This window comes from Cotesia typhae, unplaced genomic scaffold (assembly GCF_013202065.1).
Source record: "Cotesia typhae breed Kobodo isofemale line unplaced genomic scaffold, CoteBio_Ctyphae contig_30, whole genome shotgun sequence".
NCBI lineage: Eukaryota > Metazoa > Arthropoda > Insecta > Hymenoptera > Braconidae > Cotesia > Cotesia typhae.
Window position 1 is genome coordinate 499,320 of NW_027423739.1, and position 14,459 is coordinate 513,778.

General features: G+C 26.5%; 2 protein-coding genes across 4 annotated transcripts in view; one reads left to right on the forward strand and one right to left on the reverse strand.

The window, feature by feature from the left end:
• LOC141526016 (zinc finger matrin-type protein 5) overlaps window positions 1–14,116 on the reverse strand; it is a 56,728-nt gene extending 42,612 nt beyond the window's left edge. Inside the window, exons 1-2 of one of the 3 annotated variants that reach the window (XM_074240739.1) lie at window positions 13,867–14,116; window positions 7,843–7,976 (exon numbers count right to left, since the gene is read on the reverse strand). In XM_074240739.1, the coding sequence (XP_074096840.1) occupies window positions 7,843–7,969 (127 nt within the window). In that variant the 5' untranslated portion in view covers window positions 7,970–7,976; window positions 13,867–14,116. Of the gene's footprint in view, window positions 1–7,842; window positions 7,977–8,048; window positions 8,113–13,866 lie in introns of those variants that run through there. The other 2 variants (XM_074240737.1, XM_074240738.1) reach the window with 2 other exon arrangements.
• LOC141526008 (uncharacterized) overlaps window positions 12,299–14,459 on the forward strand; it is a 51,157-nt gene continuing 48,996 nt past the window's right edge. The window contains 1 exon segment of the mRNA XM_074240718.1: window positions 12,299–12,697. The gene's annotated coding sequence lies outside the window, so the exon portion shown is untranslated.

Genomic DNA, 14,459 nt, shown 5'->3' on the forward strand with positions numbered 1-14,459 from the left:
ATGCCTGTTCATGTATGATCAGGCTTGAAATTAGACCTGATCAGGCCTGTTCATGTATGACCAGACCTGAAATTAGACATGATCATGCCTGACCAGGCCTGTTCATATCTGAAGCGTTAAATACCTCAGGTCTGCCCGGGAAAAAATGATCAGACCTGACCATGCCTGTTGATGTATGATCAGACCTGACCATGCCTGTTCATGTATGATCAGGCCTGAAATTGGACCTGATCAGGCCTGTTCTTGTATGATTAGGTCTGAAATTAGACCTGTTCATGCCTGCTCATGTCTGCTGATGTCTGATTTTTTTTAGTTCTATTTTTAAAATTAATTTGTTCCGTATGACGCATTAATTTCTATCCCCTTATTAATTTTAAATATACAACTTTCATTGAAAATATCGGCTTAAGCATAAAGTTTTTGATTTCCCATGCCAAAACAATGATTTTTAACTATGATTTTTGACAAAATGACACAAAATTTCTTACTGTGTTCCAAAGAATACGCGAAAAACAAGATTTTGAGTAAAAGTTTGAGTTTGATTGCGTATAAATACCAAAATAGATCAGTTGATATCGATAGGCGATAAGTCCTTTCAAGGTGTCTGTTATAGTCTTAAGCTACGCCTTGGTTCATTGCTGTAGTATGAAAGATTATTGAATTGTAGAACACACAGATAATTCTTAGTTGACTATACGTTTTGAATAAAAAAAAAAAACTTTCAAATTAAAAGAAAACAACAAAATTATAATTCTGGAATAAACCTTAAAGAAATTTTTTTTTATTACTGTGCATAGAGCCACATGTTAATGGAGCAAAAAAATACATAGCCGTTTTAAACAAATAACTCTGATATATAATAAATTATTAATAATTAATAAACTAGGCATAGTTAACTTCCTTAACTGTAAAGATAAATCATGTATGAAATTTAAATTACTTGAAGTAGTTTGAAAGATACCTTTACTATGAGAATAAGTCATATGGTCAGGAGGTAAAGTAACAGTCGGGAGAGCGCGGCGTCTACGTTTCGAATCCCCACAGGTACAACTTCTTTTTTTTGGACCTGATCGAGTCAGACATGAACAGATCTGATCAGACCTGACCAGGTCTGGTCATTTTTCATGCTTGATCAGGCCTGAAGACTCATGCCTGTTCATGTCTGATCAGGTCTGATCCACAGATTCGGTAGAATCTGGCGCCAAGTTCCGTTCAAAAATTCCGTTGTAAACGGAGCGCCAGACTACCGACTGTGTTTACTGTAAGCATCACGTTTTTTAGAGGTTGCAAATTTATTTTTAATTCTACGGTCCTTTTATTCTTTAAATTTGTATTATAACGGTAGTTCATACCTTATTTTCCTGATATTAATTGATTATATGCAATTATAACAATTAATCTGCTTAATATTATTAAATTTAATCAGCACAAACTATAGCAACGCAAAAATTTCGATCCTGACTTTTTTTCAATGGGCAAAGTGATCTGCCACAGACTAAATAATTCGAGAATGCATAGTAATCCTTCGATAGATGGGAAACTACAGTTAAAAAAAGATATTTGGCAGCTTGGATCTACACTCGCCAGGATGCACTGGAATTCTTTCTACATATACTGTAGCTTCAAGTAAACTCCAATCTTGAAGGGACTCACACACATATGTTCTAATGAACTACGGTGATTCGCTTACAATTACCTTCTTATTTAATTGCTTTGATTTACTTTAAACTTTTATAGATAAAGTATTAATAAATTCAAATTGAATGTGCCTAAAGGTACGGCAAATGAACGATACGGCTCCGGATGTGTACGGAGCAATATAAATTCCCGGGAAATTCAAATTTTACTCGAAAAACTTCGCATGTATACGGAGCCGTATAATAATAATAATAGTAACGATAATACTGAAAATAATAATAATGGTAATACTAAATTAATGACAAAAATAATAGGAATAAAAATATTTATCTCTATTCTTATCATGATTGTTATTAAATCATTAATCATTGAATTATTAAATTCAAATTTACAATTTTCTTAATTATAAAAAATTTCAAAGTTACTTAATTTTCTTTTAAAATTTATCTGAAATGGAAAGCTTCTAATTGATAATTTAGTTCATCAATATAAACTATTCTTCATTTCATACTTATATTTTTTCGTGAAATAAGTTTATATTTTATTTTGAATGATAAGTATTCTTCTTATCACAGAAATAAAAAATGAAAAACAAAAAATTATCTTTTTATTACAAAAATATAAAAATTAAAAAATTAAATTCATCTTTTGATTTTTCAATAGCAAAAGTGCTAGGGAGAAATTTTTTTATGAAAAAATGATTTATTTTAATAAATCAGAATTATTTCGATTCAGACAACGTTGAATATAACTGTTTAAATTAAATTTTTTTATTCAAAAATCTCTGCATAGAAACACTTCTTAACTAAAAATCTAATTTCCAATGTTTCATATTTTTAGACTACACTTAAAAATGAGTGTGATATTTTTCGTCGCGCTCAGATGTCACTACCTACGTTGTCATCTACAGATTACTACGGTAGAATCTGGCGCCAAGTTCCGTTGTAAACGGAGCGCCAGACTACCGACTGAGTTTACTGTAAGCAGAATCGTATTTCGAGGTTACAAAACTTTATTTAATTATATGGTACTCCTTTTTCCAAAATGATATATCGTAAAAGTAAGTCATACTCTGTTTTACTGATATTAATTAATTATAATCAATTATAACATTTAATTCACTTAAAATTATTAAATTTTATCAGCACAAACTATAGTAAGCCCAGAAATTTCGATCCTGACTTTTCTTTCATGGAGAAAAGGAGAAAAGTCACCGCCACAGACTAGATAAAATAAAAATGTGTTTTGAAAAAGTTAATTCACAGCTTGCATCTACAACCACCAGAGTGCACTGGAATTATTTCTACATAAACTGTAGATTCAACGGGATAGCTCACTGAAGTTAGAACCCCAAATTTTTTTCTTTTAATTTTTGATTTTTTTTTCTATCACGTTTTCAGCTTTTCGTTTATTCTTTATTATTCACTCTCAACATTTGATCGTTCTTCATTTATTTATTTTAAAAAGAATTTATTAATAATGTACCTTTAAGTTAGCCCCCCTGTCGCATTTTTTAATATTTTGGTAGCAATTTGGGTCATCAAGCCTCTATTTTTGAATGTTCATGTATATTTAACATTTGTTCCTACTTCACATTTTTTATTTCTTGTTTAATTAACATTTTTAATTAGCTTTATGTATGCATTCTAAATATTTGCACTGCGCATGCGTCAACTTTACGTATATAGACTTTTAGCGCGGTCTTTTGAAAATTATAGTGACAAGCACATCTCATGTGTAAAAAATTAAAAAATTTACGAGTGTAATTTTTTAGGAATTACTATTTAATTAATTCAAATAATTAAAAAAATTGTTAGACGTCAGCCAATACCAATGTCAGTAAGTAAATAAATAAATAACTAATAAATATTCATTTCATTCTAAATTTTTAAAAATATCGAGAGAATTGTTAATCAATGCATGTACATTTTTTTTTTTATTTTCATAAATTCTATTTTCATGAATACTACGAACTATTTAAAAAAAAAAAAAAAAAAAAATCCATAACAATTAACAAAAATTTCAATACTTTATTAAAATAAAAATTATTAAAAACTACACGTTGCCCTTTTGTCCTGTGACCTCTATAATTGAAATTACAAGAAAAATACACTTACTCTAATCACTGTGTTGGTCAATATAATTTTCAAAAGTCCGCGCTGAAAGTCTAAACGTAAAGTTGACGCATGCGCAGTGCAAATATTTAGAATACAAATATTCAGCTTATTAAAAATGTTAATTAAACAAGAAATAAACAATTTGAAGTTGAAACAAAGGTTTTTTGTACATGAACAATCATCATCAGAGGTTATTCCCATTGGATAGTGTACCATTCTATGATTTTGTGGTCGTTGCTGATAGGTTGCATTGTTATCCAATCAAGTGGATTTCAAATAATTGTAATCTTTAGGTGAAAAGTCTTACAATTATGCGCATGGTGTATTGTGTCATATACTTACAACAATGTCATAATAACAATAACACTAATAATAAAAATTATGAGACTGAAATTAATTATATCGGTAATACCAAATTGAGGTTAAAAATAACATTATCATTATTATTACTGAATGAATTATTGTTATTATTAAATTAATGTGTATTAGAGTATTAAATCCAAATCAACAACTTTTTTAATTCAAAAAAATGTTAAAACTTTTACTGTATATAAATAAAAATGTAAAATCCCTATTAATAAGATAGTTAATCGCTTTTAACCGCGGAGTTTTCGCGGATCAGTCACGTTAAGTTTTTTAATGCCACTAGCTACTATGAGAGAAGCAGAATTTCAATATTTTTATTAGGATTTGATTATCAAAATTAACGAATAAACAACCTATCATATTAGAATAGCTTTGCCTGCATTAATTTATTCATTTATGAATTTTCAATTTTGCGCGGGAAAAATTTAATTTTGAAATTAAGAATGTTAAAATACTTTATAAATACAAAATTTCTAGAACAAACTATCAAACAACTTCATATGTGGATGGTTTTCTAACCTATTCTTTCTATTGAATTTCATTTATTAACTAGACTAAATACACAACAGGCTAAAGATTGTTTGAGTTTTACTTTCTTCCTTCAGGCCAGCAGTTCAAGATTTAGGCAATTCTCATTGGATAATGTACACATTCTACGAATTTGTAGTCGTTGCCTGTAGGTGGCATTGTTATTCAATCGAGCGGATTTCAAATAATTGTAATTTTTAGGCCATAGGTATTACAATTATGCGTATGATGCATTGTCCCCTTTATTAACAATAATGTCATTGTAACAATAACAATGATAATCATTATAAAAATGAAATTTATAATATCGGTAATGATAAATTGATGTTAAAAGTATCATTATCATTGTTTATCATTACCAAAATAATTATTGTTATTGTTAAATTAATGTGTAGTAGAGCATTAAATCTATATTAACAACTTTTTTAATTAAAAAAAATGTTAAACTTTAACTATATATACATAAAAAATTTTAAATCCCCATTGATAAGCTAGTTAATTGATTGAAACCGAAGAGTTTACACGGGTCAGTCACGTTAAGTTTTTTAATGCTACTAGCTACTATGAGAGAAACAGAATTTTAATTTTTTTGTTAGGATTTGATTTTCAAAATTAACGAACAAATAACCTTTTATATGATAATAGCTTTACCTGCATTAATTAATTTATTTACATATTTCTAATTTTGCGCGGGAAAAGTTCAATTATAAAATTAAGAATGTATTAAGAGGCGAGCAAAAAATTACACTTAACAAAAAGATATGAAATCCGAACAATAACAGTTTCACTGTTAAAAATTGCGACAAGTCCACGTTCATAAAACTCATCTCAATAACATCTGCACTTTGCAAAAAAAATAAGAGTCGTTACAATAATTTTCATTCTATACAAAAAAAAAATTTAAATACAAAAAAATACCAAGAAACCGTCATAATGTTGAAAAAATTGAAAAAAAATTTGTTGAAAATTTAAAAATTAAGAAAAAATTTATTTATCGTACTTGGCGCGCGTCATTGAGTACTCCAAATTTTTTCGGACGAATTTCAACCCGAGAAAAAACGATTTCGCTTGAATTTACGTAATGTAAATATGTATAATTATATATATATATATATATATATATATATATATATATATATATATATATATATATATATATATATATATATATATATATATATATATATATATTATATCTTATCAGCTCTAATTATATAATATATGATTTCATACATTGTTATGTTTATAGATTCACATCAGTGAAGTATACTCAACGAATTAAAAACACTGCTTACTGGATTAATATCAGTTTCAGTGAAAAATCCGTTTCGAAAATTTTTTCAGATTTTTAGTGAAAATAACTGTCAATATGGTAGTCTGGTGAAGATATCTGAAATAACACAAAATTTTTTAATTCAATTTTTTCAGTTCCGTCATTAAGCTTTCATGAAGAAACTTGATCGTGCTTCGTTTAATTGTAATTAACACATTTTGATTGGCAATCACACCGCATTTTCTCAATTTAGTCGGCCATACGTTTTATTTTTTAGTCAACTCAATTTTCGCAGTGATTCCACTACAGAGTCAACGTATGCAGGCGTATTCACTTGTAAGCAAATTGCATAACCGAACAGGAGAGGGCGTTTTATTGTAATCATAAACGATGTGCGGAGAATTTGAAAATTTCAAATAAAATACGTTTGCCATGTTGATTTTACCTAACTTTTGTTAAACGTATCATAAAATAATATTTCATTAATTACATTTATGCATTTTATTGGTTGACTTACTTATAAATGTTGAAACATTAAAAAGATGTTCATGTATCCTGAAAAAATTTGGGGTACTCAATGACGCGCGCCAAGTACGATAAAAAAATTTTTTCTTAATTTTTAAATTTTCAACAAATTATTTTCAATTTTTTCAACATTATGACGGCTTCTTGGTATTTTTTTGTATTTAACTTTTTGTTGTATAGAATGAAAATTATTGTAACGAGTCTTATTTTTTTTGCAAAGTGCAGATGTTATTGAAATGAGTTTGATGAAAAGTGGACTTGGCGCAATTTTTAACAGTGAAACTGTTTTTATTCGGATCATTTTTTCCCGGGACATGAGACTTCATAGGAAAATTGAAAAACTGTAATTATAACCGTAAACACAACTTAAACCACAAATCACTTTTAAAGAATTTATTTTATCGAAAAATTATAAGAGAACTTTTTTGTAAAACATTTAATTTTCGATCAGAATACGCATCGATCATAGTTGTAGTGGCATTTTTTTCGAAGTAAAATAATTAATTCCAAACAGTTCCAAATTCCTAGGTTATTTAAATGGGAAATGTAACTCGATTTGGGCACCGTTTAATTTGGTAATTAAGAGCTTATTTATGGCAGATATTTTGTTTTAGGTTGAGAACTAAAAATCTAGGGGGCGGCAGCGAAAAAACAATCAACTTTTGGGAAATAACGGATACCCTAGTGTATATCTATAGCACGGAGCTTAGATAGAGCTCTATCTAAGCTCCGTGATCTATAGGATAAAAGTGCTCTTTGTGGCCAATGTACCTTTGATGGCCACTTCATTTTCAAATTATTGGATAAATATTTTTGAAAGCGCAAGACTTTATGAATTCGATCCGTATAAACGTACTAATTAATAAATTATATAATATATAAATTAATAAAAAATACTACTTGAATAGTTAAATTTTTTACAAATTTACTAAAATATCAAGTGACCAAAAATGGTCTTAAGCTGGCCAAAACCGGTACTTAGAAGTACTATAGGGTACTATAGACCCTCTAGTATTAAAAATAACATCTTTTTCAAACATTTTAAATGATTTTAATTATTTTGAATGTTTTTTTCCAATTAGGGAAATTTTTTCACTTTAGTAATGGTTTTGAGTATTGGTTTTTTTTTTTTTTGACTAATTAATATTTTAATAAGTTTTTTACGATAATATTATAGCGTATATGTTGATTTATATCAATAAACTTATGATTCGTTCATATTTTTATATAACCTGAAAATTTTCAGCCCATGAGGGGTCAAATAATAAAGATTTTACGACATTCATCTTTTTATTTTCAACAACAAAAGTGCTCAATGAATTATTAACGAAATCCAAACGCAAATCAAACACTCTAATATCATTAACTTATTAGGAGAAGAATTTTATAACGAACCTTTAAATTGTTGATAATATTGCGAATGTTTGTTTATATGTTGTGAGCTAGATAGATGTTTCTTTCTAGCTTCTGAATCATCTTTGAAGTGGCGATCACAGTAATCACAGTAATATCTTTTTCCCATCTAGCTTCTAAAATAGAAAAATAATGATTTTCTCTTTAAAAATATTACTAAACATTAAATTTCAAATTAAGACTTCAACCTCAAAACCACACAATAACATTTAAAAGTACGACACCTTGGATAAATCCACAGATAAGTTACCCTAAGAGCAACTGCAGCACTCATTGGTTATAGGTATATGTCTAGAGAATTAGTACCTTTATCTTTCAAGGAGAGCACCACTATACATATTATATCCCCAAAATATAAAAATCCTCACCCACATAAAAATGCATGAAAGTCTTGAAATTAAAATTTAAAGATTAGTCATACTAAATTTTACGAAAAATGTAATAAATATTACATAAAAATTAAAGTCTAAAACAAAGTTTCCCATGTTATTACTTGTAAATGTTTCAGATGTCATTGTTGATAGATTAAGTGGTAATTTTGAATACCAATTTTCATCCAATAAGCCGTTATAATAATCTTTTGATATTTTATAATTAATTGTTTTATAATTACTTATGTTAATACATACTACTTAAATTAAATAACTTGTTGAAGGATAGAATTTTTCAAATAATATGATTTTTGTATTTCAATAAAACACAAACGAGCTGAAAATTAAAGCGTTCTTTGAAGAAATATCGCTGTTCAAGTATATTTTAAAATCAGTTTTATTTTTTCTCTATTTATTGATATGAGAATTGAAAATTTTCAAGTTATAATTTTCAGTTCGACGTTCGAAAATTCAGTCTCCATCAAATAATATTATTAAATAAAAAATAAAATAAAGTTATTAAATAAAAAAATAAAATTTCGACATTTTGAGGTCCAACAGAAAACTATTCCAATAATTTTCTGACTAATGTACGATGATCAATTTAATAATTTTTGAAAAATTTCAAACATAATATTTTCCCGGTCAACTAAATTTTCGAAAATTACTTATTTTTTCGGCCTTTTTCCACAGTGGCTATCTCCCTCAGTGTGGCCAGATCGTGCGATTTTTTTACCCCCACTTTGTACCGCTTTCAATGTAGTCAGACGAGAGTGTCCTACAAAGTGGGGGTAAGAAAAGAGCACGTTCTGTCCACACTGATCTCCCTCATGAGCTGATTAGATTTTAGGAGCAATCGGTCTATTAATTTAAAAATTATTTTTTTGAAAATTTTATTTTTGAGATTTCTTAAAATCTGTAAACCTAAATTATTTCGAACTTCCAGGAAAATTTTTTTCAACAGTACCTAAGTTATAATTCTTTAGGATCAGTTAAAATTTAAGGAATTAGCATTATGAACATTATTGAAAAGCCATTAATTCTTTATATCGTTGAAATATTTAGCTATTTTTAGACGATACTCGAGAGAATTAAATCATTATATTATTTCACTTCCTATAAAAAAAAAAAAAAAAAAAAGGGTGCGTGTACTTATGTACACGTGTAAGAAGTTATACTTCTTTGGCATAATAATTTTAATAGTTTTTTAATACTTTTAACATTTAAAAAAAAATAGTTTTTGATTGTATGCAAATAATTAATTACAATAAAATAATCCAAGACTGGAAAAGGAGTTATTATAGTCAATAAAGTTCAGTTTACATTTGAAAAATTAAATAAATAAATATTTATTATTATTCTCTTACATTAAGTGTAACATAAATTCTATTATTATTCGAATGTTGTTTTTAAATTATGTTTATTATTATTAATTATTAATTATTTTATTATATTATTCACTCAATTTAATAATAAATATTAGAAATTAATATTTAAATTTGATGTTCAATTTTAATTTTTTATCACAAATTTTTCACTTAATGTTTTATTAAATTTATTTATTTTTTTTTTTAAATATTAAATAATTAATAATAAATATTTAACGTTAATAATTTAATAATATTTAGTATGAATTATATTAAATAATAATTTTGTCATTTATATTACTAAATAATACATACAGATAGAGTTAATCTAAATTGTATTGGAGCACTTAGGAAGGTTGATGAGCCCAGTTTTTTCACAAATATTTTCTAATATTAATTAGTATTGATTTAAATATTTAATTCAAATCACTTCTGATTATAACACGTGTTTTAAATGTAGAAACTCAAAGCATGTGGATAAATAATATAAATATAAATACACAGTGAACACAAGCGGCGTGCGTGCCAACATGCGCCACTAATAGAGGTTCTATTTCTGTTTTGTTGGTAGCATTTTTTCCTCAACTTAATGAGCGATTTAGTGGGCAACTTCATTTCTGTTAATTTTGTGTCACGGGTGCGCGCGCATCGTAAAATTTCACTCTCATCAATTTTTCATAACGCGCCTAAAGAAGTATAACTTCAAAAAAAAAAATTGATGCAGCATCAATATTCGTCAATTAGAAATTGTGCATTTTAATCAAATACTATCTCCACGTATTTATTACACCTAAATCAAAATAACTATTTCATTTCTGATGAAGTAACTCATTATATGTTAAAGAGTAAAAATGCACACAATTTTCAATATGTATGCATAGTTTGTGAATATTTTACTAACGGATAAATTTTAATAAAGTAAAAAAATACGATGCTATAATATCTTGGGCAAAATATACGTAATAAAATTGTTATAGTTATTATGGAATTTGTCTTTTTGATAAATTATTACAACTTTTTTTTTTATGAGTTTAAAAAGTAAAACGGCGTGCCATAAATGAGTCTGATGGGTAAATAACAAAGTTAGACAAAAAATGCTAATATAACGTCACTAATGATGTTCAATAAAAATTTTTTTAAGAAAGTTTATTCAAGAAATCACGAATTTAGTGTCAAAATCATTAACTATTATAATATTTGTACAGATCACTTTAGTAATTATGGAAATAAAATAGAAGCAAATGACAAAGTATTATTTATTATTATATAAATTTTGGCTTAGTTCATCATGCTCCGAGTATTAATATATATAATATCAATCTTAAAGATGTAGGTACAGTAGAATTCTTATAAACTCGAACTACATACTCGACTTCTAGAAAGAAAGAGAGAAAGATATTTTTGTCTAATTTTACTCGCTCACTAATGTAGGCTCCCGTAAATTCTAATTCTGAGGATTCTCAGTTCCGTAGTTCCGAATTTACAGGAGTTCTACTGCATGTGTTACACACTTATAAATAGATATAGACATATAAATTCGCAAAGATACATAAATATATATGTAGATGTTAGCTGGGTATTTAACTAAAACAACAATTAAAAATTTACCTTTTTTTTTTTAAGGTTTTTTAATCTTTAAACAGGAATTTTTTCAATTTTCTAGATGTAAAGTATGCACAATTTTAAAAACCTCTTTATTTAAAAGTTAAAATTTCACCAAAATAGGATAAGTAGTTCCAGAAAATGGACAAAAAATAAAAACATGAAAAGGGTTGTTTGAATGTTGGTCATTAATTTTTAGTTATTTTGAGGTCGCATGCAGGCATTCTAATTTTCTTTGTAGATATAAATTAAAAATTCAAAATTCAAAACAAAAATTTTACTATTAATAGTAAATAAAGATATTACTTGGAAATCCCAATTTCGTACCTTATAAGAATCATTCATTTCCGGGTAGGTATCACTGAGAAATCCGTTTCTATTTCAACTACCAAATGGGATTTCCTTTCAATTCTAAATTGTCATCATAAATATAGCGTAACAGGAGCAATTTTAGATTTTACTGAAAAACATTTTTCTATGTCGAAGTATATATATATATATATATATATATATATATATATATATATATATATATATATATATATATATATATATATATATAATATGTGGTATATGTATAATATGTTCCTTTCAGAACTAATATCATAATTAATAAAAATAATGATCTGAATTGTAATAATTAAAAGAAAATTGAATTTTTATCAACCACAGATGTTTTTACGAATTGTAATTTTATTTTTCTTTATGTTGTAATTTTAAATGTGGTTATATTTATTATAAAATTTTTTTATCCGTGAAGAAATCTATTAGCACCTGAGAAAAAATTTGAACAAAGATATTCTTTAATCTGCATATTAAGTTGATTTGCTAAAAATATTATCTGGAATTCTTCTGTAAAATAAAATGTATGAGCAAATAACTTTTTTATAACTCATAAAAACTTGAAAATATAAAATTAAAAAGTGTAGATGACATCACGGACTTAATAGAGTCAATTTTTATTCAGATTTATCTGTTTTCTAAGTATGTTAACGATTTTATTATCTTTACTGTATGAATGAATGAAAAAAATAAATATTTTATTAAAAGCAACGGTGCAAACTATGGATTCTCGGAAGTACTCGGTAATATTCGTGATCAGTCGTTAATTTCCGCGCTGCCATCTGCCTCAACTAATCTCCTTTTACTTCACCTCCTGGTTCGTATTTTGCCGTCATTGGATCAAGCGGTGAATACACGTAAAACTCTCATAGTGTTATGAAGTTTGTTGTTACAGTCGAAATCAACCGTCGACGTTTAGTTTCTAAATCAGTGTGCTGCTGTCGTTGAAATAAATTCAATTGACATAGTTTAAAGTAAAAATTTGTGTTTTAAATAATGGAAATATAGCGTATGAAAGCATACATTCAAAATTGAGTGTCGTGTGAGCTACAAAATGAATTTTTAAAAGTTCAGACAACTTTTATCCGTTGCATTTGACGCCGCTCGCGTTGTGTGGTTAAGATCTTCGATCGACACACTGACTCAATCCCACTAGTAAGTCTTTTTTTATTATTTGACTTGTTAAATATTCTCAGTACGTCAATAGAAAGATGATTGTCAAAATTTGAATCATTTAAGTTGAACATAATTTTATTTAACAAACACTAAATTAAGTAAATAATTATAAATAACCTCCATTACTACCAATAAGTATTATTAAAATACAATTGATAAACAAAAATCACTACTCCGTTTTTTAACTATTTTATACATAATAATTTAGGTCGTCTGTGTCTATTTCAATTATTTATTATTTATTTAGATTATGTCATGATTCATCAACGATAAATGAGAGAATTGATAAAATTATAAAAAGAAATTTTTTAAGAATATTATCAATGATATCAACAGTTAGTGGCATAGAATATAATTCTTTTATCTTAAATTAAACTTTTTTTTACTTTTGCGGATTGTTATGCAAGTTAAAGTTAATTATCAAGAATACGAGTTGATTACATTAATCATGTACTTATATATATTCAATTTTTAATAAATACCAAATAAAATAAGATATCGTGTTTTATTATAAGTTTAATTTTTTATTCACTATTGGTAAACTTACACCTCCGCAAATTAATATTTTCAATAAAATAAAAATTTCAAGCTCTTAATTGATTATATATATATATATATATATATATATATATATATATATATATATATATATATATATATATAAATGCATAACTATCAATAGGAAAAAAATACATATTTTCAGTAATAAAATAATGACGTATGCAGGTTTATTATTTCATAGTATAAATTACTGCATTTTTATTACCAATATGTGTATAGATATTCTCTTTCTTTACAATATAACAAATTTTTAAGGTCATTTTTTGTGTTTATTTTTCTTCTCAATAACCAAAGTAAAAGTGATTCAAGTATTTTTTTCATTTTGTACACAACAAATGAAAATTATCATTGCAAAATTTTGTTTTTACTCATCTATGAATAATTCAAAATTTTTGTGAAGAACAGCTATATTTATATGTTATACTGTTATGTTATACTTAAATAGATATTATTCATTTATTAAAAATGATAATAAACTTTCACATCACCGCGACAATCTTTACGCTAAGATAAAGAATACGCAATCGTGGTTCCATCCCAAAAATGCATTTACTGGTTTGGCATTTTACTAGATTAAGTCGACATACCTCTTTGGCTCGATTCCACACAAAATTATAATATATGATATACGCATATCATAGCAGCTATATTATGAAAACTGTAATCACAGACAAAAGTTTTTTCTAATAATTTACATTTTGATTATCCTACACTTGAGAGATTTATTATTTTTGAATAAATTTCTCGTGAGTATAATTTCTGGCATCCGCGCCAGAAGATCTTTGCAAAAAGTCTATCTGTACTTGCGGAGATTCAAATGCGTGTCTATCCGGTACATAAGTTCAAAGGTAACTATTTAGCTACAAGTATAGCTGTATTTAATTTGTTTGGTGCAATTTTTCATTACATAAAATTATTTGAATATAGTAACTATTATTGACATTGATATTTCTGTAGTATACTTTCATTAATCTTCTAATCTTTGTTGATTTATGTCCAAAATTATGTTTTTTTTTTTTATATATATATGTCAACAGACTATGAAACTGATTTATTTATAAAGTTATTTTTTTTTACCTCAATCTTTTTTCTAGTTTTCAAGGACATATGAGTGATTAATTTTTAATTGTTCTTATATTGAGTATATTTAATAATTATACACTGATTACTTTTTGTTCGG